This window comes from Schistocerca gregaria, chromosome 11 (assembly GCF_023897955.1).
Source record: "Schistocerca gregaria isolate iqSchGreg1 chromosome 11, iqSchGreg1.2, whole genome shotgun sequence".
In the NCBI taxonomy this organism is placed as follows: Eukaryota; Metazoa; Arthropoda; class Insecta; order Orthoptera; family Acrididae; genus Schistocerca; species Schistocerca gregaria.
In genome coordinates, this window is record NC_064930.1 from 26,881,608 (window position 1) to 26,907,022 (window position 25,415).

Consider the following 25,415-nt stretch of genomic DNA (forward strand, 5'->3'; position numbering starts at 1 on the left):
TCTTCTTCTTATCGTCCATACTTTCCAACATATAAACTACTTTTGAAGTGCTAAAATGTACTAGAACAAATAAAACATCTATAAAACGCCACACTTACAATGCAATTGCAGTGAGACAGTCGCAATTCCTGAAATTCATCACCCGTGGCCTCTGGCCCGCTGATGAGCACTGCAGTCCCGGTCTGTGGATAAACTGTGAAAATCCATCTACATCTACATGACTACTCTGCAATTCACATTTAATTGCTTGGCAGAGGGTTCATCGAACCACAATCATACTATCTCTCTACTATTCCACTCCCGAACAGCGCGCGAGAAAAACGAACACCTAAACCTTTCTGTTTGAGCTCTGATTTCTCTTATTTTATTTTGATGATCATTCCTACCTATGTAGGTTGGACTCAACAAAATATTTTTGCATTCGGAAGAGTAAGTTGGTGACTGAAATTTCGTAAAAAGGTCTCGCCGCGATGAAAAACGTCTTTGCTGTAATGACTTCCATCCCAACTCGTGCATCATATCTGCCACACTCTCTCCCCTATTACGTGCTAATACAAAACGAGCTGCCATTTTTTGCACCCTTTCGGTGTCCTCCGTCAATCCCACCTGGTAAGGATCCCACATCACTCAGTAATATTCTAACAGAGGACGAACGAGTGTAGTGTAACCTGTCTCTTTAGTGGACTTGTTGCATCTTCTAAGAGTGCTGCCAATGAAACGCAACCTTTGGCTTGCCTTCCCCACAATATTATCTATGTGGTCCTTCCAACTGAAGTTGTTCGTAATTTTAATACCCAGGTACTTAGTTGAATTGACAGCCTTGAGAATTGTACTATTTATCGAGTAATCGAATTCCAACGGATTTCTTTTTGAACTCGTGTGGATCACCTCACACTTTTCGTTATTTAGCGTCAACTGCCACCTGCCACACCGTACAGCAATCTTTTCTAAATCGCTTTGCAACTGATACTGGTCTTCGGATGACCTTACTAGACGGTAAATTACAGCATCATCTGCGAACAGTCTAAGAGAACTGCTCAGATTGTCACCCAGGTCATTTATATAGATCAGGAACAGTAGAGGTCCCAGGACGCTTCCCTGGGGAACACCTGATATCACTTCAGTTTTACTCCATGATTTGCCGTCTACTACTACGAACTGCGACCTTCCTGACAGGAAATCATGAATCCAGTCGCACAACTGAGACGATACCCCATAGGCCCGCAGCTTGATTAGAAGTCGCTTGTGAGGAACGGTGTCAAAAGCTTTCCGTAAATCTAGAAATACGGAATCAACTTGAGATCCCCTGTCTATACCGGCCATTACTTTGTGCGAATAAAGATACTGCTGTATCTGTTGCACAAGAACGATGTTTTCTGAAGCCATGCTGATTACGTGTCAATAGATCGTTCCCTTCGAGGTGATTCATAATGTTTGAATACAGTATATGCTCCAAAACCCTACTGCAAACTGACGTCAATGATATAGGTCTGTAGTTAAATGGATTACTCCTACTACCCTTCTTGAACACTGGTGCGACCTGCGCAATTTTCCAATCTGTAGGTACAGATCTATCGGTGAGCGTGCAGTTGTATATGAGTGCTAAGTAGGGAGCTATTGTATCAGCGTAATCTGAAAGGAACCTAATCGGTATACAATCTGGACCTGAAGACTTGCCCGTATCAAGCGATTTGAGTTGCTTCGCAACCCCTAAGGTATCTACTTCTAAGAAACTCATGCTGGCAGAATCCACCACATTATGCCAATCGGTGAGACTAGATCCGACAGGCGGGGCCCACACATTAGTGGGAAACTGTGCACTTCAGATCGGCAGACCCTACCTGTTAGACACACCCACAGAAATGGCCTGCGGTTTTGGCCCGTCACGGAGGTCCAATCGCATGGCCAGCTATTTGAGTGTCACAGACACCATATTGATGAAACGAGACCGCAGTGACCAAACTGAGCAACAGATACCTTGTGTGAATACTAATGAGCACAGGTAGCAAGTGACTGTGAAGACGATTGCTGAGTCACAGACAGGCACATAGAATAGGCAATCACACTCTCACTACCAAGTTTTTGGCCACAGCCTTTGTCAGAAGTATAGAGCGCACACATATTCACACAGGTACAGCTCACGCACACACGACCGTCACCTCTGGCCATTGTGTCATCCAAATAAACTACTACTCACACCGCCCTGCCTCACATCGGCAACTGCTATGCTAGCACCAAGTAGCAGTGACAGCACTGACTGCAAGCCGAGGGCAGGTGTCGGGTGGGAAGCGGAGGAGCAGCAGGAATGAGAGAGTCGGGATGCGGCGCACGTACTTGGCTGCAGTATACAACCAGTATACAACCAATGTCATGCTACTGGGGGTGTGGGGGGGGGGGGGGGTGAGATTTGGTGAGGTGCTTTTTTTTTCTTTTCTTCAAATTTCCTTGAAATTTCCCTGATTTCCAGAACTTGTCGCAACCGTGTCTATATATAAAGTTGCCAACTATTTGATCTTGAAGTGATGCATGTACAATCTTTAAGTTTCAACAGGTGCAGACGATATTAATATTTACACACACACACACACACACACACACACACACACTTCCTTTGCAAATTTATAAGTGCCTTATCTACCATTTTATTAAGGAAATTGCAAATTTGCTAATGGGATAAAAATGCAAAAAGGTAAAAAATTATTTTTTCCATTCTAGGTCCCCTCACCATACCTCGTTTTACCAAGGAAGCTCTTAAGAAATAAACTCTAAACATTCTGCAAATTAAAATCCAGTTTTTTTACTCAAACCTTAATGTGTGCGAGTGAATTTCCACTTTCTTCCCGTTTCAGGAATTGCACCTAGTACTGTGTGACGCAGTAAATGACCATTGATTCAATCGGTCAACACATACCTAAATCTTAGTCAATAACGCTACTTCACTTACAGTGGTATCGGCACATGCACAGAACGAATCTGAAATCTATTTCTGCTCTGCCTAATATGGGACTTAGCCCACGCGATCTGATGTCCGCATCACGCAGTCTGTGAAGTGTGAAAGTGTAGTCATTCATTTACTGAAGTCCTGAAATCACAAATTTTAATTTCTGCAAACGTAGAACACTTACAGTTCAGTAAATGCTTACGATCACTGTGTCGATGACTATCTTAACTTAAGGAAGCATTCTTAAAGGCTGAAGCTAATGATTCTTGGGGATCCAAAAGAATGAACATTTGTACATCTACATGCAATGATGTGGAAAATATTCTTTTAAAATAGTTTCAAGGAGTGAGAAGTGGCAGCACTCCTATACGTGGAAATTTACTGCAAGACAAGCTCCGTGAAACTGCCACGAAGATCGGCATTGAAAATATCGTGGCTGGTTGGATTGCTTTTTAAAAAAATGTCTCAATCTCTTGTTTCAAACCGGAAGTGAAGAAAGTGAATCTGTGGCTAGAGAAGGTATAAACAATTCAAAGAACATGACATTGCCAAATTTAATACAGGATTATATGTCAGAGATGCCGCAGTGGTAACACCTGTTCCCACCAAAGTTAAGTGCTGTCGGGCTCGGCCCTCTGACGCGTCTGCCGAGTGCTATCGACAAGTGAGGCGCACTCGGGAGACCATTTCAGGAGCTACTCGATCGAGGAGTAGTGCTACAGGCCACAAAAACTGACAACAGCCAGCAGAGCGGTGTGCTCATCAGATGCCCCTCTATACCCGCATCCAGTGACGGCTAAGGGCTGAGGACGTCAACGGAGATTCTATGACCTTTGCGGCACCTACGCAAGATCTCCTCTATACACCCTGATTGTAGGTATTCTGTCTGAAATACTGTGGCCTGCTTTGCTAGAGAGACTGTGCTCTAGTCTGAGCTGTACCCTGTACACCATGGCCCCAGTGTCTTCATCAGTTTTCAACCTGTCCATAAACCAGGCAATGATTCTTGCACAGTGTTTTAGTTTGTTCTTCCACTGCTCCCTCTTTCCAACAGTTACACTGGATGGTTTACTGAAGCAGCTGGAAGCTACTGTTTAGTCAGCTAGCATTTCCCTGACGACTTCTATATTTACCACATTCCCTATACCAGGCTGTTCCAACCGAGCTCCAGGGAGCCCGAGCGCTGTAATCTGGTCAGCTCGTACACATTTCCCCGGCGACTAACTACGAAGAGATACTTAATCTTTTTATGAGAAACTTTGCCCGAATTGTCGGAATATGTTCCACTCAAAGTGCGACAGCAAACTTGATACTGACAAGATAGTGAACTAGTGCACTTCACACATGCAGTGAGAATGAATTTGGATTAAACCTTTGGTGAGAACTGAACAGGGTACAGTGGACTGGTGGCACTGACTTCACATTCCCCCATTTTGACACCCACTGATTTCCCCCCCCCCCCCCCCCCTCCTTCCTTCTGAGGCCATCTGAAATCTGACACTGATGAGGAGCTAATGGTGCATTATGGCAGCCTCTGATTCAATTAACGCTTTCCTAGAAGTGTTTGAAAGAGTGCATCAGTCACTTCAGAGTCGCTGCGCGGAGTGCATTCAGGCACAATGGCCTAATCTCGAGCACTTTTTTTAACTGTTTTCAAATAACGGTTATAAAACTTCACGCCAACTTCTCTTTTATCCTGTTGCCACAAATACATTAAAAACGTTGCAGTGCCGCACAGACCTGCTACCGTGACGGCTCCGATGGCACATTTTGCACCTACCCTCTTGGCGGAGTGCAATGCTGTTCCAATGATGCCTAGCATCATATGCTAAGGGATGCGGACATGTGTGTCTATGTGAAATATGCTTGTTATCATCCGTTCTACCAACCCCCTCATTTTCTACATCCATTTCAGATACACCCTATACCTGTAAAATGTGGTGTGCACTTGCGAACAATAATACAATATAGATAAAAATTGTTACCATAATGAAATCTTTCATTCCTTTTACCAAAGCACTGCACACTTCTGGTACCAAGAGGTTAATTGATGAACAGTGATTTGATGAGAGACACACTGAATTTCTGTACAGATCGCCAGCAGCTAGAAACCAGAAGACGGTCGCCAATCTGGTTGGAATTGGTACACGCTCTCTCATATTTGTATCAGTTCTTTGACAACTACCTGTATGAGGTATCCAAAATAATGTTTCAAGATTATGATAAAATTCTGGAAGAGGTACATGTCCAGCATGAGCCCATGACAGTTTTGAAGTATTCCACTTAAAAAAGAATGTGTCTACAAAGCTCAACTGTGTGGCCCTTTGTGAACACTTCCGACCCTTAAATGTATTGCCACCAACAGTGGCTGGTAATGTTGTTGTAGATGTGACTGCAATTGATGTGTGTGGAATGATGCCAGACAATACTATTGGGATATACTGTCTACAATATTCAATTTTAATGGCCCACATAAAAGTGCCTTTATATCTACAATATCCACCTACATGGCCACTTCGAGTCTTCTGTATGCCTGTCGGTTCGGTTGCATCCAGACAACTAATGTGGCTGCCACTGGCATCTGGCACGTCTACTCAGCTCCTCGGTGCATGTGCTCCACAGTAGATGGCGTTAGAAATCAAATAATGCCACACCACAATAACAACACATGGTCTAACTTATGTGATACCCTAAAATGTGCCTGTCCCTGAAACAGACTAACAAACTTGTCCTCTGTTACTGCTGTCTGCTTCTGGAGCCACAGAGCACAGTTGAAAGATAAATGGGGATTAAAAATCAAATGCAATGCAATGCAATTACCCTAATGAACCACAGAGACCACAGGTCCTATAATGCAATACCAGCTTTTACAAAAGAAGCTACAACGATTCCTGCCACAAACGAGTCGTCGTAAGTCCGGAATATAATGTTTGAAAGCTCCCACCTGGAAACGTCCGGAACACGCCGCACGGAGACAGGGAAAGCTGTCGTCCTTGCCCGATCCACCAGATATATAACATGCTGGCCGTGGACACCTCTCATTGTCACATTTGTATATCTTCGCATTAGCGTAGCCTGGAAAAAAACATTAAAATGTTCTAAATTAGTGGAGATTTCCAGCTCAGAGAGAGAACAAATTTGAGAAACTTAACAAGTCTGCAAGTAATACCATAGCAAACGACATACATACATCAGAATAGCTGTTTTACTATCAAAACATTACACAAGCACGTTCGAGTAGCGCAAAGATGACTATCCCATTATTGAGGTAGGGAGAAACTGGAATAGGCATTCCACACAGTTCTACATCTAAAGACATACTCCGCAAGCCACGTAAGGTGCACGGTACCCTCCCATTCGCAGACAGAACGAGGGAAAAAACTACTGTCTATGTGTCTCCGCACGAGTCCCTATTTCTCGAATCTTATATTTGTGGAGCCTACGTGAAATGTATGTTAGTGGCAGTAGAATTGTTCTGCAGTCAGCTTCAAATGCTGGTTCTCTAAACTTTCTCAGTAGTGTTCTTAGAAACGAAGGTCTTCTTCCCTCCACAGACTCCGACTCGAGCTTCTGAAGCATATGCTCAACACTCGCATGCCGATCAAACCTACCAGTAACAAAGCTCGCAGCTCACCTCTAAATTGCTTCGGTGTCATCTTTCAATGTGACCGAGTGCGGATCCCAAACACACGAGCAGTACCCAAGAATAGGTCGCACTAGTCTCCTTTACAAATTAACCATACTTTCCTAAAATTCTCCCAATACACCAAAGGCAACCATTCGCCTTCTTTATCACAATCCTCACTCACTTGTCCCATTTCATATCGCTTTATATTGTTCGGACAGTTACAAGGCGTGACTGTGCCAAGCAGAACACTACTAAGGCTGTAAAGGTTTGTTTTTCCTACTCATCCGCATTAACTTACATTTTTCTACATTGAGAGCCAGCTTCCAATCGTCACACGAACTAGAAGTTTTGTCTAGGTCATAAACAGCACAGCACCATCAGCGAACAATCACAGACTGCTGTCCACCCTGTCTGCCAGATCATTTATGTATATAGAAAATAGCAATCGTCCTATCACATTTCCCTGGCGTACTCCTGATGTTGCTCCTGTCTCCAATTAACACTCACTATCAAGGACGACCTGGCTTCTATTACTTAAGAAGTCTTCGAGCCACTCGCGTATCTCTGAACTTATTTCGTATGCTCGTACCTCTGCTAACAGCCTGCAATGGGGCACCATGTCAAGACTAGAAATACGGAATCTACATATTGCCCTGCCTCCACAGTTTGCAGTATGTCATGTGAAAAAATGGCAAGTTGATATGAGAATGCAGGCTTTCTTGGCAAATCTTGATAATAAAATCTTATCGGACTGACAGCCGAGTCGGTGTGTTGTTCTCTGGCAACATTTCAGCACATTTCTTAATCGCAATCTTCGCGTGAAGTGTAAACCGTCATCTTCACTCGAAGGTGGCACGTAAGAAACTTGCCGTAACGTTGCCGGAGAACGCCGCATCGACCCGAGAAGATTTTATCGAGGGCCGGCCGAGTTTCGCACGAGCGATGCTTTCTGAGGGCGGCCGATTAGTGGACGTGAGCTTTTTGATCTCTAGGAAATTAACTGTATTAAAACTCAGAATATGTTCTAGAATTCTGCAGTAAACTGATGTTAAGGATACTGGCCTGTAATTTTGCCAGTCCATTCTTTTACCCTTCTTACATACAGGAGTCGCCTGCAATTTCTTTAAAGTCATTTGGCACTTTGTGCTGGTCGAGAGATCCGTGATAAATGCAAACTAAGTAAGGGGCCAATGACAGAGTACTCTCTGTAACACAAATTTGGATTCCATTCAGACCCGATAGCTTATTTGCTTTCAACTATTTCAGTTTCTCTACGCCAGAGATGCTTATTACTATGTCCTCCGTACAGGATTCTGTGCGATGGTCAAACGACAGTATGTTTGTACGTTTCTCCTGTGTGAAAAATTTCTTAAATATGGAACTTAAAACTTAGACCTTCCTTTTGCTATTGTCTACTGTCAAATGAGACTAGTTCACAAGTGACTGGATGGAAGCCTTAGACCTGCTTAAATATTTTACATACGACCAGAATTTTTTTGGATTCTCCACCACAGCTTAAGTCAAGATATGGTGGTGATAGCTGCTGCATGCTTTATGCATAGATCTTTTAACAGACGCACGAATCTCTACTAATGTATATCTGTCATCATTTGCGTATCCCCTCTCGAGCCGTGAGCGCACCAACCTTTGCTTCCTCAGTATTTTCTGAATTTCGTTATTAAACCACGGTGAGTCTTTCCCGTGCTTAATCCACTTACTAGGTACTCCCCCCCATAAACCATGGACCTTGCCGTTGGTGGGGAGGCTTGCGTGCCTCAGCGATACAGATAGCCGTACCATCGGTGAAACCACAACAGAGGGGTTGAGAGGCCAGACAAACGTATGGTTCCTGAAGAGGTGCAGCAGCCTTTTCAGTAGTTGCAAGGACAACAGTCTGGATGATTGACTGATCTGGCCTTGTAACAATAACCAAAACGGCCTTGCTGTGTTGGTACTGCAAACGGCTGAAAGCAAGGGGAAACTACGGCCGAAATTTTTCCCGAGGGCATGCAGCTTTAATGTATGATTAAATGATGATGGCGTCCTCTTGGGTAAAATATTCCCGAGGTAAAATAGTCCCCCATTCGGATCTCCGGGCAGGGACTACTCAAGAGGATGTTGTTATCAGGAGAAAGAAACCTGGCGTTCTACGAATCGGAGCGTGGAATGTCAGATCCCTTAATCGGGCAGGTAGGTTAGAAAATTTAAAAAGGGAAATGGATAGGTTAAAGTTAGATATTGTGGGAATTAGTGAAGTTCGGTGGCAGGAGGAACAAGATTTCTGGTCAGGTAACTACAGGGTTATACACACAAAATCAAATAGGGGTAACACAGGAGTAGGTTTATTAATGAGCAGGAAAATAGGAATGCAGGTAAGCTACTACAAACAGCATAGTGAACGCATTATTGTAGCCAAGATAGATACGAAGCCCACACCTACTACAGTAGTACAAGTTTATATGCCAACTAGCTCTGCAGATGACGAAGAAATGTATGATGAAATAAAAGAAATTATTCAGATAGTGAAGTCATGAGTGACTGGAATTCGAGTGTAGGAAAACGGAGAGAAGGAAACATAGTAGGTGAATATGGATTGGGGATAAGAAATGAAAGAGGAAGCCACCTGGTAGAATTTTGCACAGAGCACAACTTATTCATAGCTAACACTTGGTTTAGGAATCATGAAAGAAGGTTGTATACATGGAAGAATCCTGGAGATACTAAAAGGTATCAGATAGATTATATAATGGTAAGACAGAGATTTAGGAACCAGGTTTTAAATTGTAAGACATTTCCAGGGGCAGATGTGGACTCTGACCACAATCTATTGGTTATGACCTGTAGATTAAAACTGAAGAAACTGCAAAAAAGGTGGGAATTTAAGGAGATGGGACCTGGATAAACTGACTAAACCAGAGGTTGTACAGAGTTTCAGGGAGAGCATAACGGAACAATTGACAGGAATGGAGGAAAGAAATACAGTAGAAGAAGAATGGCTAGCTCTGAGGGATGAAGTAGTGAAGGCAGCAGAGGATCAATTAGGTAAAAAGACGGGGGCTAGTAGCAATCCTTGGGTGACAGAAGAAATATTGAATTTAATTGATGAAAGGAGAAAATATAAAAATGCAGTAAATGAAGAAGGAATACAAACGTCTCAAAAATGAGATCGACAGGAAGTGCAAAATGGCTAAGCAAGGATGGCTAGAGGACAAATGTAAGGATGTAGAGGCTTATCTCACTAGGGGTAAGATAGATACTGCCTACAGGAAAATCAAGGAGACCTTTGGAGATAAGAGAACCAATTGTATGAACATCAAGTCGGATAGAAACCCAGTTCTAAGCAAAGAAGGGAAAGCAGAAAGGTGGAAGGAGTATATAGAAGGTCTATACAAGGGCAATGTAATTCAGGACAATATTATGGAAATGGAAGAGGATGTAGATGAAGATGAAATGGGAGATACGATACTGCGTGAAGAGTTTGACAGAGCACTGAAAGACCTGAGTCAAAACAAGGCCCCCGGAGTAGACAACATTCCATTGGAACTACTGACAGCCTTGGGAGAGCCAGTCCTGACAAAACTCTACTATCTGGTGAGCAAGATGTATAAAACAAGCGAAATACCCTCAGACTTCAAGAAGAATATAACAATGCCAATCCAAAAGAAAGAAGATGTTGACAGATGTGAAAATTACCGAAAAATCAGTTTAATAAGCCACAGCTGCAAAATACTAACACGAATTCTTTACAGACGAATGGAAAAACTGGTAGGAGCCGACCTCGGTGAAGATCAGTTTGGATTCCGAGGCAATACTGACCTTACGACTTATCTTAGAAGAAAGATTAAGGAAAGGCAAACCTACGTTTCTAGCATTTGTAGACTTAGAGAAAGCTTTTGAAAATGTTGACTGGATACTCTCTTTCAAATTCTGAAGGTGGCAGGGGTAAAATGCAGGGAGCAAAATGCTATTTGCAATTTGTACAGAAACCAGATGGCAGTTATAAGAGTCGAGGGACATGAAAAGGAAGCAGTGGTTGGGAAGGGAGTAAGACAGGGTTGTAGCCTCTCCCCGATGTTATTCAATCTGTATATTGAGCAAGCAGTAAAGGAAACAAAAGAAAAATTTGGAGTAAGTATTAAAATCCATGGAGAAGAAATAAAAACTTTGAGGTTCGCTGATGACATTGTAATTCTGTCAGAGACAGCAAAGGATTTGGAAGAGCAGTTGAATGGAATAGACAGTGTCTTGAGAGGACTATATAAGATGAACATCAACAAAAGAAAAACAAGGGTAATGGAATGTAGTAGAATTAAGTCGGGTGATGCTGAGGGAATTAGATTAGAAAATGAGACACTTAAAGTAGTAAAGGAGTTTTGCTACTTGGGGAGCAAAATAACTGATGATGGTCGAAGTAGAGAGGATATAAAATGTAGACTGGCAATGGCAAGGGAAGCAATTCTGAAAAAGAGAAATTTCTTAACATTGAGTATAGATTTAAGTGTCAGGAAGACATTTCTGAAAGTATTTGTGTGGAGTGTAGCCATGTATGGAAGTGAAACATGGACGATAAATAGTTCGGACAAGAAGAGAATAGAAGCTTTCGAAATGTGGTGCTACAGAAGAATGCTGAATATTAGATGGATAGATCACATAACTAATGAGGAGGTAATGAATAGGATTGGGGAGAAGAGGAGTTTCTGGCACAACTTGACAAGAAGAAGGGACCGGTTGGTAGGACATGTTCTGAGGCATCAACGGATCACCAATTTAGCATGGAGGGTAAAAATCGTAGAAGGAGAGCAAGAGATGAATACACTAAGCAAATTCAGAAGGATGTAGGTAGCAGTAGGTACTGGGAGATGATGAAGCTTGCACAGGATAGAGTAGCATGGAAAGCTGCATCAAACCAGTCTGAGGACTGAAGACCACAACAACAACAGGTACATACTTGCCCAGAGCACAATTTACAATATGTTTAAACTTGGTGCACAATTCCTCTATGGCCACCATTCTGGAACTAAATTACTGCAGTTCATTGTCCAAGTGAAATGCTGACAACTGCTTATCTGCTCTTTCTAACAGACACACTCGCTTAGCCCTCTTGACTGATTTATTAATTTTCGTAATCATAGCTGCTATGATGAAATCATGATCATTACTCCTTGTCTCTACACTGACACCATTGACAAGGTCCAATCTGTTTTTAGCTACACGGTCTGAGACAATTCCATTGTAGTGGGCCGCCGAACTAGCTGTCCAAAACAATTTTCGGAAAATGTGTTCACAAGTACTTCACAAGACTGACTGACTAAAACCCTGCAATGAATCCAGACATGTCCCAGCCTTTACTCTGTAGGTTAAAATGACACCAACTACAAGAATAATTCGAGGCTGAGAACTTTCCTGGAATGCAGTAAGTACTGATAAAATTGTTACAGTTGAACTGTCTTTACTCTGAATGCAGTCTGATTTCCCTACATGCTTACTGATGGGAAAGTGTTCATGAGAGTACCTCAAACTACTGCCTAGCCTAAAAAAACATTTATCATGGACACACACCTGTACTTCCTCTGTGTTAATGATCTACCATTTTATTTGCATCAAGAGGTAAAATTAGTCCTTTCTGCAGGTGACAGAGCATTATTGTCAAGTGAAGCAAAGAAGCAGCAGCAAATATAGTATTGCCTACATTTCTATTATTTGTCTGCAACATAATTACAATGCAACATTTGATAGGCTTCAGACGGACATCTGTGGAATGTGACAGATAAATTATGTTACAGTCAAATCTATCAATAGTTTGCATATGAATGCAATAGTTTGAGATTAGTGACCACTGCGGATTATATGCAACTCTGACTGAAAACTATATAAATATTAGGTGATGTTTTGGTTCGACTTGCTATTTAGTTTGGCACAAAGGCTTTTAAATTAGGAAACCACAAACTCATTTAGTTTTGTTGTTGTTGTGGTCTTCAGTCCTGAGACTGGTTTGATGCAGCCAAATTCCCCACTTCCTAGTAATACAGAGTTCCAACCGAAAATAACGTCCAGTGCAGAGACAAGCTCTACCTGAAAAGTTCAGTGAATGATCTCATAAAATAAAGGAAACAAGAGTTACACACAAAATACCTTTACTGGTCTTGACAGTAATCGCCACAGTTCTCACAGTGGTTGTAAAGCTGTTGGAAAATGTCAGTGAATCTCCTTGTGGAACTGCTCGAAGCACCGTTGTCACGAGATTGTTTGGGAAAGACTCAGTATCAGGGATGGGCATAAAATGGTAATGGATCCTCCTATCATCAACCACACTTATCTCCTGAAGTAACCAAGAACTTTAGAGAGTGATTGTACGTAGGTTCCCCAATCTTCACTGGAGGCTTTAATCATCCAACAATTAATTTAGAAAATTACAGTTTTGTTAGTGGTAGGCATGATAAGGCATCCTATGAAACATTACTAAATGCCTCCTCTGAAAGCTATCTAGAACAGATGGTTAGGAACCCCATTCACGATAGAAATATATCGGATGTAATGGCAACAAATAGACCTGATCTCTGGTATCAGTGACCGTAATCCACGTGTGGCAACAGTGATTACCAAAGTACAAAGGACAACTAAAACAATCAGAAAGATATATATGTTGAGTAAAGAACATAAAAAATCAGTAGTGTCGTGTCTCAATGAGGAACTTGAAACTTTCAACACAGGGCAGGAGCATGTAGAAGAACTATGGCCCAATTTTAAAAATAAATAAATAAAAAACAGTTGACCATGCACTGAGATAGATATGTACCCAGGGTTTACAAGTACAGTAAAGAAACTTCTAAAGAAACAGAGACGAAAGCATAATCGGGTATGACAAAACACAGGACAATAGATAGAGAGATGCTGAATGAAACACATTTGGCTGTCAAGAGAGCAATGACTACCATAGCATTATATAGGCAAATGATCTTTAAACCCGAAAGAAATTCTGGTCATACGTAAAGGCAATAAGTAGAATCTAATTTAGCAATCAGTCACTTGTGGATGAGATAGGAACTGAAATTGAGGGTCGCAAGCCAAAAATAGAAATGCTTGGCTCAGTGTTCTTTTACATAGCAAAGCACAGGAGAATAGACCAAATTTAAAATTCTCATTAAAGTGAAAAGATGAGTGAAATAAGTGTCAGTGGTGTTGAGAAACACAGAAAAATCGTTAAAACTGAACAAATCTCCAGGACCTGCCTATCAGATTCTATACTGACTTTGCAGCTAAGTTAGCCCCTCTATTACGTATAGTCTACTGTAGAGACCTCTAACAAAAAACTGCATCAGTAGTTCGAAAAAAACACAGGTCACAACCACCTACAAGAAGGGTACTAGAAGAGTGCCATGAAACTACTGTCCGCTATCCTTAACATCGACTTCTTGTAGAATCTTAGAACATATCTGAGCTCAAACATGATGCACCTCTTAACAGAATGACCTAATCCAAAGATTCCAAAAATATCCATCACGTGAAATCCAACTTGCACTTTTCTCACATGACATACTGAAAGCTTTGGATTAAGGCTGTCAGGTAGATGCAATATTTCTTGACTCCGTATGACACCTACACTTATTGTCAAAAGTACAATCATATGTGGTATAACGTGAAATTTGTGACTCCACTGAGGACTTTCTGGTAGGGAGGATGCAGCATGTTATCTCAGATGGAGAGTCATCACCAGGTTTAGAAGTAACTATGGGTGCCCCCTGGGGAACAGCATTGGCACTCTTCTTTTCATTTTGTATATTATTGATCTTAAAGGCAATGTTAATATAACAACAAAAATAATCCATTTTTGACAATATAATGTAATTGAACAGATAAAAAACATCTACTCAACACGCAGCAGCAGCAGCACAACACACAAATAAAAAAACGGTTTTACTTATGAAAGCTATCAGAGCCAGCGGCTCTTTCTTCTGGCAGAAGATTTGAAGGGGAAGGAGTCAGACCGACTAGAATTTCAATCTATGAAATGGTTGGTTTCTTTAATATAGGAGTCTTTTTACCATAGGTTGTTGAGATTGATTAATGCAGTGCTTTGAAGCCAGCAACATAGGATGGCCAGGATGATTGGGTTTCTGGATCTTATGAGGGAGGTAAAAGGTGGGAGAGCATGGTCTGGATGGGGTAGGAAGTTTTATGGATTGAGATGTTAAGTCTTTGTGAGGTGCCTGCATTTTTAGGAGGGGCTACAGGTCAGTTTGAATCACGGGAATGGGATCTTGATGCCAGACACTGTATGTGGAGGTTTCCATAAGCAGGCACAGACCTTCACTAACATACTCCTGTTGGTCAAGTACCACAGTCATAGATCCTTTGTATTCTGGGGTGATAAAGATGGAGTTGTCAGCTTTTAGGGAACATAGAGCCTGGAGTTCTGCAGGGGGCAGATTATGGTCATGTTGTAGGGCCCTGAGGAAGGGTTGTGAAGCAATGCGGGATTTGAGGAATGCTTGGAAGAGACGATTTTGAGGTATAGGCATAGGATGTATTCCAGCAACACACGATACCCTGTTGCAAAGCATGCCCTACAAGCTGACAGATGTGACCTCTGTGTCTGTTTTACCATGAATGTCATCTGGATTCTTCCCCCAAACACCAGTTACCCAGAACTCTGTATGTGGAAACTAGCACTACAACATGTCCTCAGTTCTCGCCACCCACCTGGCCTTAATTTACATTACTTCCTTCTGTCTCAGCATTTCTTCAGAGTAACTACTCCTTTCTTCAAGCCGTTTTAGTTCTCTACATGTTTCACATTCTGACATAACTATTATTCACCATCCTCCTCCCACCTCTGTTACATACAATGCATTTAGCTTTTCATTCTTATTAACTCTTGCATGATGTTTAGCAATAATTACTATCTTGCATATTATCCTGTGTTCCACAGTTAAGGTCCTTGTCTTCAACTCTCATCCAGTGCAATCCCCAACAGTCAGTCTTTTCTTTTCATCCCATCTGGTAAGTCTCCCCCGACCCAGGTTCTGAGTGATTTCCCTACTGTACCCCTTTTCCTAAACCTCTTCCTTCCCCTTCAAGTCTTCTGTCGGAAGAAGCCATTGACTCCGGAACCTTGCACGAGTTACATCTTTGTGTGTGTGTGTGTGTGTGTGTGTGTGTGTGTGTGTGTTGTCTCCTGCCACTGCTTGGTGATTAGATTTTTTTTTAACCAACCAAAGACTTATTAAAATTAACCTGAGAATCTTTTGCAGATGATGCAGTTATCCAGAATGATGTATGGTCTGTAGGAAGTTGCACAAATATTCAGTCAGATCTTGATAAAATCTCATAGTGGGGCACAGAATGGCAACTTGCTTTAAATGTTCAGAAATATAAAACTGTGCACTTCGCAAAAAGTAAGAAAAAAACATGGTATGCTATGACTGTGATAATGACTTGCAGTTGGAACTGTCCAACTCATACAAATACCTGGAGTGTAATATTTTGTAGGTGTATGAACTGGAATGATCACATAGGTTCAGTCATGGATGCCATAGGCGGCAGACTTCAGTTTATTGGTAAAATGCTGGGGAAAAGTGCTATGCATCTGTGAAGGAGACTCTGAGAAAGTCTCCTGACAAAATTTCAAGAATTGGCTTTCAATGATAACCCTAAGAATACACTACAACTCTGTACATATTGCTCACATTGGGATCGAGAGGACAAGATTAGATTACTCACAGCATGTGCAGAATAATTTAATTTTCAGCAATTGTTCTTCCCGCATTCCATATGTGAATGGTAAGGGGGGGGGGGGGGGGGGGGGAACATTAGTAACTAGTACATTGGGATGTATTGTTTGCCATGCACTCCACGATGGTTTGCAGAGCACAGATGTAGTTGCAAGTCACATTTTGATGGGTATCCACAATGCCTGCCAATGTTCACGATCAATAGCGCTTGCAACATCTCTCCTTATCTTCGGCTCTGCTGCTCTCATTTTCAAACACAGCCACTGATCATCTGCAAGCATCCATCGCACTGTCTTGGAGTTGTGCGCCTTGACCCCAAACGTGACTCATTCTCAACACCGCACTTCTGTCTTTCAGGAATTTAAAACAGTCAAGCAGACACTTCTAACTCACTACTTTAACACAGTACACTTGTACCGACATTGAATGAGTCTCCAATGCCATTTTCCCTAATTTGAAGCAAAAATTCACATTAACACATTGCTACATTTTGCAATGATATAAGTGTGATGGATGCTTGCAGATGATCAGCAGCTCTCTTTAATAATGATAGCAAAACAGTTTAAGATAAGCAAAGACAGTGTAGGCACTACTGTTCAACACGTGTAGACATTGCGGATATCCGAGAACACACGACCACAGTTCTCGGTTTGTAATTCTCGTTTCCTTTACTTTTTGAGACAGTCTACCAAACTTTTCAGCTGCACCTTGTATTTCTAAGTTCTTGTGTCAGTTCATTGTGATGAAAATGTAAATTGGAAAAAACTGAGCCAGTTGGCTAAGGCATTGTTTAGCACACTGGGCCAGTGGTTGAAATCCTAGTATCAGTGGTTTCCCCAAAATGCTTAAGGCGAATGCTCGGAACGGTTTCTTTGAGAAGGATGCGGCCAATTCCCTCTGCCGAACTTCCCGAAATCGAGGTCGCACCCTGTCACCAATTACCCTTTTGTCAATACAGTGCTCGACCCTAATTTTCCTTCATTCCTGCTATAAACAGCAAAGACAACACAGCAGTCCTACTGAACACTTAGGTCCAGTTACATCTGCCGCAACAGTGACAAACACCATCAGAGACACAGAATTCAGTATTTCAAAGTATTATGCATATTCTCATTCAATAACAACCCACCAGATGATATTCTGGGGTAATTCGTAACTTCAGCAAAACATATACCTGTAGATTGTTCGCAGATGATGTTGCTGTTTACTGTTTAGTAAAGTTATCACAAAATAAAAACCAATTTACAAAATGATTTAGACAAGCTATCTGGAGGGCATGGAAAGTGGCAACTGACCTGAACAATAAGAAGTGTGAAGTACCAATGGAGTACTTAACAAAATATCATTAAACTCTGGTTACACAGTAAATTGTACAAAACTTAAAGGTTGAAGTTGCAATTAAGTACAGTAGATCAGCAATTATCCGAATGTTGGTCAACCCTATGACTGCTTACTCGTGCATGTCGCCCTTCCCCTACCCGTATTCTTATACCCTCCCTCTGATTTACAACGCACTACTAGTATGTACGTGATGCAGACATTAAATTATGTTAGCGGCCCTAAGTAATAGTTGAGCAACATAGACTAACAATGTTGTAAGGCTGTGGTGAAAAGCTCTATGTAAGTATCTTAATTTTGTCTGTCTGCAGCTCAACGTGTCTTCTTTACAATCGAACAATCTATCTTTTCCTACATTGTTGAATCAGTTATATGATTCACAAACATTTTGAACATATTTCCACACTTTCAAATGGGACACAGACAGTTGAGGTACACTAATTCTACACCCTGCGTGAAAAGAGGTGGAAACAGGAACTGCAGCCAACCAAGTTCTGTCACTAACATTCCCAAATCCACAATAACATAGCAGCCCTGTGAGGATGCAGGATAAGGTCAGTAAAAATAAGAATGTATAGGAACAAAAAACTATTTCACATCCAATCAGATGTCTTTAATGCAGACAGACATACTGGAAGCCTCATAAAATAATGTATTGGATACGACATCTGCTAAAACTTCATCCACACATCTTCTATGAAGTGTACACTGATGACAGCGTCAGTGAGGAATGGCTGGTAGTCAATATGACTACACAGCACCCGATTCTCTGCAGCCAACATAATGACAACATGACACACTTCTGATTGCAGGAGCAGATACAAGTTTAACACTACAAACACCCCCCCTCCCCCCCCCCCCCCATGAACCATGGACCTTGCCGTTGGTGGGGAGGCTTGCGTGCCTCAGCGATACAGATGGCTGTACCGCAGGTGCAACCACAACAGAGGGGTATTTGTTGAGAGGCCAGACAAATGTGTGGTTCTTGAAGAGGGGCAGCAGCCTTTTCAGTAGTTGCAGAGCCAACAGTCTGGATGATTGACTGACCTGGCCTTGTAACATTAACCAAAACGGCCTTGCTGTGCTGGTACTGCGAACGGCTGAAAGCAAGGGGAAACTACAGCCGTAATTTTTCCCGAGGGCATGCAGCTTTACTGTATGCATGGAGAGCGGCATCAAACCAGTCTCAGGACTGAAGGCAACAACAACACCAGTGTTAAACAATAATTCCCAGATAGTGAATACACTGTGTTTTCGGTTAAAGTCCCATCATTTGTTCACAGCTAATTTAGACTATCATCATCTCGCATACTGCAATCCTCTGGCCATGCACCAGATCAATGTGTCACGACTATCGAGACTTCTTATTACATACAAATGATCATTCTGGGTTCTGAAGCAATGTAGGAACACACGGGGCAACATTAACTCTATGACTTATCTTAAACGATGGATTAAAGAAGGGCAAACATACAACTATAGCATTTGTAGATTAACAGAATGATTTTCACAAAGTTGACTGAAATACGCTCTCTGAAATTCAGGAGGTAGCAGGGATTAAAAAAAAAAAAAAACAGTAGTTATAACAATCTAAGGACACGAAAGGCTGGCAGTAGTTAAGAAGAGGGTGAAATGGATCCTTACATATTCCTGAAGTTATTCAGTCTGTGCACTGGGTAACCAGTAAAGGAAACTGTGGTATCGGCCACCACCCAGTCGGCCGTACTTTAAAATAGAATAAATTAATATCTAAATTCTGTATCCACAAGTCACATCTGTTCCTTGCTCCTATATCCACTAAAAAAATAACAGAGTTCGCAAAGAAAGTTACAACAGAAACCATGGAGAAATTTGGAACAGGAATTAAAGTTCAGGAAGAAAACATAAAACCTTTCACATTTGCCAATCACAATGAAAGTCTGTCAGATACAAAACAGGAAATGGGAGACCAACTGAATGGAGTGGACAGTCTTGAAAAATTTTATAAGGTGAACATCAACAAAAATCAAACAAGGATAATAGAATGTAGTTGAACTAAATCGTGCAATGTTGATAGTATTAAGTTCAGTAATGAGACATGAAAAGGATTAGAAAAGTTTTTATTATTCATGCAGCAAAATAACGGTTGCGTTAAGAGAAAATATAAAATGAAGACTGGCAAAAGAGAGAAAAGCATTTCTGAAAAAGAGAAATTTTTTTAACACCTCACATCAGTTTAAGCATCAAGAAGTCTTTTCAGAGGGTATTTGGCTGAAGTGTAGTCCCGTATGCATGTGGTAGGTTGACAAACAGTTCACACAAGAGGAGAAGTGAGGTGCTACAGAAGAGTGCTGAAGACTCAAAGGACGTATTGAGGAATTACTGAAATAAACTGGGGTGTACAGAACTTTGTGGCACAACTTTACTAAAAGAAGGAATTAGTTGACAGAATGATCCTGACACATTAAGGAATCATGAATTTTGTAATGGAAAGAAGCACTGGGGCTAAAAATTGTAGGGGCAGGTCAGGCTTGGCTACAGTAAGCAGCTTCCAGTGGATGATGGCTGCAATAGTTAATCAGAGACGAAGAGGCTTTCACAGGATAGAGAAGCATAGAGAGCTGCATCAAACCAGTCTTCAGACTGCAACAACAAGACAATCGCCACCAGTGGAGAGTGAATATATTGGCACAGAAGAGTAAGACTTCCGAGAATCCCTAAGAGGCTTCGGCAACATATTTGGTTCCTGTCTTTATGCAGTATTATTAAAGCACACAATAAATTTAAATACTTCTTACACATTACAATGCATTGCCTCAGCTAGTATCCAGTGAAAGTATGTTAGTTCATGCCATCTATCCTGTGTCAGCTTCCAACTCAACAGGACAGAATGACCAAAACTATAAAAGTTTTCACACAGCCACCCATTTAATTTATCTAGCACTTAATACACATACCATGCATTAATAACACAATTCTACTGCTTTACCCATTCACAAAATGACTATTTTTACTATAGTTTACCATACCCTATAATAAGAAAAAAAGGACATAAATAAATGAGAAGCACTATATGTTATAGTCTCAGTTGTCACAAATATTTCTGAGACAATGATTACAGCCTGTTACCCATGTTTAAATTATTGGGAATGAAATGAAACACTGGCTAATTTCATTTATGAAGCAGATGAATTTATGTACAAGGAATGTCACTGGCTACCCAAATCTGCCTAACGATCTCCCTATCATTCATCACACATATCTTTATCGACAGAAGTGAGATGGAAAAGCCATAGGCAATGTAAGTGCAGTTTTGCCAACTCTTTCCTATTTTTATTTAAATTTCATGTTTATTAACTACTATAAATGTTAATTAACAAATAATGAATCACAAATTTATGTACATTTTAGTCATTTGCTGCATAACAGATACACACCCCCCAGCATGTCTGCTATTCAGTAAGTAGCAATGCATACATTTCATAATATGATCATTATTAAATTCTAGATTCCATTGTTCAATCGAAATAGATTAACCTGAAACTGAATTCCTTAAAAAGTGATGTAATTATAGTAATTATATATTGTCAATCTGATGCAATCTTCCTGTAAGAATGGCTTAAATATTGGTGTTCATATCCCCCCCCCCCCCCCCAAAAAAGTCATACGCCTTATACCAAGAAAATTTTATTCATGTTGAAGACTGCTCAAAGATCAATATTCTGTGGAAAACTTACATAATAAAGCACTGTCATTGAGCACCCTATATCTTAGTGCTGGCGGGTCTTGCGACTTCTTTTGAGTCCGTTCACAGCTCATGGTGCAGTGGCTAGCGCCACTGCCTCTGGATCATGGGCTACTGGGTTCAATTCCAGCCAGGTTGGGGATTTTTTTTTGCCCGGGGACTGGGTGTTTGTGTTATCACCATTCGTGACAATGGTTCGATTGGAATGTGTGAAAATTGGGAATTTGTACAAGCACTGATGAGTGTGCAGTTGAGCGCCCAACAAACCAATCATCATCATCTTTCAGAATGTATCACATGGCATCTAGGCCAAAAGTTACAGACACAGCAAGATTCTGCTTCTGAAGCCATCAATATGTAATACAATAATATGAAACAGCTTTATAACAATAATAATAATAATAATAATAATAACAATAACAATAAAGATACAAACCAAGCTTAATCGTAATGTTCCGTTCAAGTTCATTTTTGAATCTGACGGTCTGCACCCCAGAGATTGCTTTTACCACAGTTGATTTGCCGTGCGCTACATGACCAATGGTTCCTGCAAAAATATGGGGAACAGAACATTATCAAAATTTTGAACACACGAACGAATGAGCGATCGATCGATCGCATGCACGCACGCACAAATGCACTTTGGGCTGGAATGGGCGATACAGCAATTATAAATGTACATGCTGCTTTATCTTTGTGAAGTTATAAATTCTGGTAGAGACTGACTTTGGAATTAATGACATAAATGTATACAAATTAGATCAAACTTCTGCAACTTAACTGAAAGGGCACCTATATGAAAATAAAGAGTTTAATCTTCAGTGGAGTTAAGCTTTATAAAATTAGAGTTGTCCATTTTGAGATACATGGTGTTAAATATAGCTAGGTCAAATTTGGTGTATTTTATAACTTTAAAGGTTGTAAACACATAATGAACTTTTTTTTTAGCAAAGTTCATAATTTACTAATTTTACTACAGGAAGATTAACTGCACTGACAAAGGACCATGTTTCAGTGCCTTTTACACACTATTGGCAACTATTCATTTAAAAAATTGAGCAAAGTTTATTGCAACAAATTTTTTAAGCAAAGCTGGAGAGAAATTGGGCCATGTGGATTGGTTTCTGGTATTATTCTTATCCTGCACAAAAATTGTCAGGATGGTTAGTAGCTATATTAGGTCTGCAAAAAGTGAACTTTAGGATTTTTTCGCATGTTTAAAATTGCGAAGAAAGTTCCCTTAAGAAAACTGCTCTAGAAATTACATCAAGCAACACACAGAGCTGAAACTTGAGAAGTTCATACAAATGTCAACAAAACAGATTGTCCAGCTGCGAATTATAGGTATATTTCACACTAGATCAGTTGACACACAACTTTTGTTATGGAGTCTGCAAAATATCCAACATTCATTTTTAAACGGCGGAAAAATGTTGTGTGTGCACTTTTTTTTTTTTTTTCACTGGGTTTCTGTATTACACAAAATAGCTATGGCTGAAGTCAGGGTCTTAGAAATGTTAAAAAAAACAACTACTTCTAAAGCTCTCGTAACGACCCTTGAATGTTTGAAAACTAAGTTACGAAACTATAATGACAGATGAAAGTATATTTTAAAGCTAATGTATACATACCGATATTAATTGTAGCCTGTTTACTTATGACTTCAGGTGAGAGGGGTGTCAACTTCGTCAAGTCCTATAAGAAATTATAAACCAATTTGTTAAAAGGAGCGTCACTGCATATCAAAGCAGGTACACAAATTGTTTGGAGTAACACCCATGACGAGTGGAGTTACACACTTGACAAATGTAGCAATAAAATTAGAATTCACGTTACTTAACCACTTGACATTTCTACCATTATTTCGGCGACATCGAATAATAGTTAACGAGAAAAAAATTTAGAATTTATGATTCAAAATCTGCCGGTATTGTAAATACATATATACAAAATAATAATCTTATTTACTCACGAGTTCTCCGTTAATAACAGCTGGGCTACCCATGTTCTTCAGTATATAAATATTTCGCTATTTCTAAGGAAAATTATAAATATGACTCCTATATCAATGAAAGATATACACAGATCTAATCATAAAATCCTATGCAATTAGGTGTAACAATGATACAACCTCTCACAAATTACTATCTACATAGGTTAGAACACGACATGCCAGATTCAAAGAACATGTTACCACGTTTTCAGAGTTGATACAACCATTCGACATTATAAAAACCAATAAAGCTAAGGTCATTTTTGTATAATAGAGCATGTTATTTACATATAGCGAATGCAACTGTTATGAGTAAGCACAGAATGTTTGAAAATAGTAACCCGCATAATTTACTTTACTCAACAAATGGCTGTCTGCATTTTTAATGTTGGCACGAGTGCATATCGTGCTTTGAGGTTGGAAATACTTTGACATTACAAGCGTCTGCTAGTTAAGCACTTACAGTGTTTTTCCTTTATGTGTCACAAGTTACAGTTTGCCACTAACAATTTCGTTCTGCATTTTTCCAACTGAATTACGGTGTTCATATCTGACATTGGCACTGTAAAGAAAGTTTTAATGTTACACATGCATAAAACTGTTTCTGGAATTTCGGGCGAACTGCCGGATGCCGATAACTTCCTGCGGTAATATGTGGACGCCGTATCTTCTTGCCATAGCCAAGACCTAGCGTATACAGGTAAAAGGGTGACTGAAGATGACTAGAAGACTCTGCTCCGAAGTATCGTGGAAGCTACACTCGTGGAAATTGAAATAAGAACACCGTGAATTCATTGTCCCAGGAAAGGGAAACTTTATTGACACATTCCTGGGGTCAGATACATCACATGATCACGCTGACAGAACCACAGGCACATAGACACAGGCAGCAGAGCATGCACAATGTCGGCACTAGTACAGTGTATATCCACCTTTCGCAGCAATGCAGGCTGCTATTCTCCCATGGAGACAATCGTAGAGATGCTGGATGTAGTCCTGTGGAACGGCTTGCCATGCCATTTCCACCTGGCGCCTCAGTTGGACCAGCGTTCGTGCTGGACGTGCAGACCGCGTGAGACGACGCTTCATCCAGTCCCAAACATGCTCAATGGGGGACAGATCCGGAGATCTTGCTGGCCAGGGTAGTTGACTTACACCTTCTAGAGCACGTTGGGTGGCACGGGATAAATGTGGATGTGCATTGTCCTGTTGGAACAGCAAGTTCCCTTGCCGGTCTAGGAATGGTAGAACGATGGGTTCGATGACGGTTTGGATGTACCGTGCACTATTCAGTGTCCCCTCGACGATCACCAGAGGTGTACGGCCAGTGTAGGAGATCGCTCCCCACACCATGATGCCGGGTGTTGGCCCTGTGTGCCTCGGTCGTATGCAGTCCTGATTGTGGCGCTCACCTGCACGGCGCCAAACACGCATACGACAATCATTGGCACCAAGGCAGAAGCGACTCTCATCGCTGAAGACGACACGTCTCCATTCGTCCCTCCATTCACGCCTGTCGCGACACCACTGGAGGCGGGCTGCACGATGTTGGGGCGTGAGCGGAAGACGGCCTAACGGTGTGCGGGACCGTAGCCCAGCTTCATGGAGACGGTTGCGAATGGTCCTCGCCGATACCCCAGGAGCAACAGTGTCCCTAATTTGCTGGGAAGTGGCGGTGCGGTCCCCTACGGCACTGCGTAGGATCCTACGGTCTTGGCGTGCATCTGTGCGTCGCTGTGGTCCGGTCCCAGGTCGACGGGCACGTGCACCTTGCGCCGACCACTGGCGACAACATCGATGTACTGTGGAGACCTCACGCCCCACGTGTTGAGCAATTCGGCGGTACGTCCACCCGGCCTCCCGCATGCCCACTATACGCCCTCGCTCAAAGTCCGTCAACTGCACATACGGTTCACGTCCACGCTGTCGCGGCGTGCTACCAGTGTTAAAGACTGTGATGGAGCTCCGTATGCCACGGCAAACTGGCTGACACTGACGGCGGCGGTGCACAAATGCTGCGCAGCTAGCACCATTCGACGGCCAACACCGAGGTTCCTGGT

General features: G+C 41.5%; 1 protein-coding gene across 1 annotated transcript in view; it reads right to left on the reverse strand.

Moving 5' to 3' along the window:
- Positions 1–23,761, reverse strand: part of LOC126295196 (eukaryotic translation initiation factor 2 subunit 3) — a 110,293-nt gene extending 86,532 nt beyond the window's left edge. The window contains exons 1-4 of the mRNA XM_049987507.1: positions 23,335–23,761; positions 22,994–23,057; positions 21,799–21,909; positions 5,886–6,016 (exon numbers count right to left, since the gene is read on the reverse strand). Coding sequence (XP_049843464.1) covers positions 5,886–6,016; positions 21,799–21,909; positions 22,994–23,057; positions 23,335–23,367 — 339 coding nt within the window. The 5' untranslated portion in view covers positions 23,368–23,761. The remainder of the gene's footprint in view (positions 1–5,885; positions 6,017–21,798; positions 21,910–22,993; positions 23,058–23,334) is intronic.
- Positions 23,762–25,415: the final 1,654 nt, after the last annotated feature.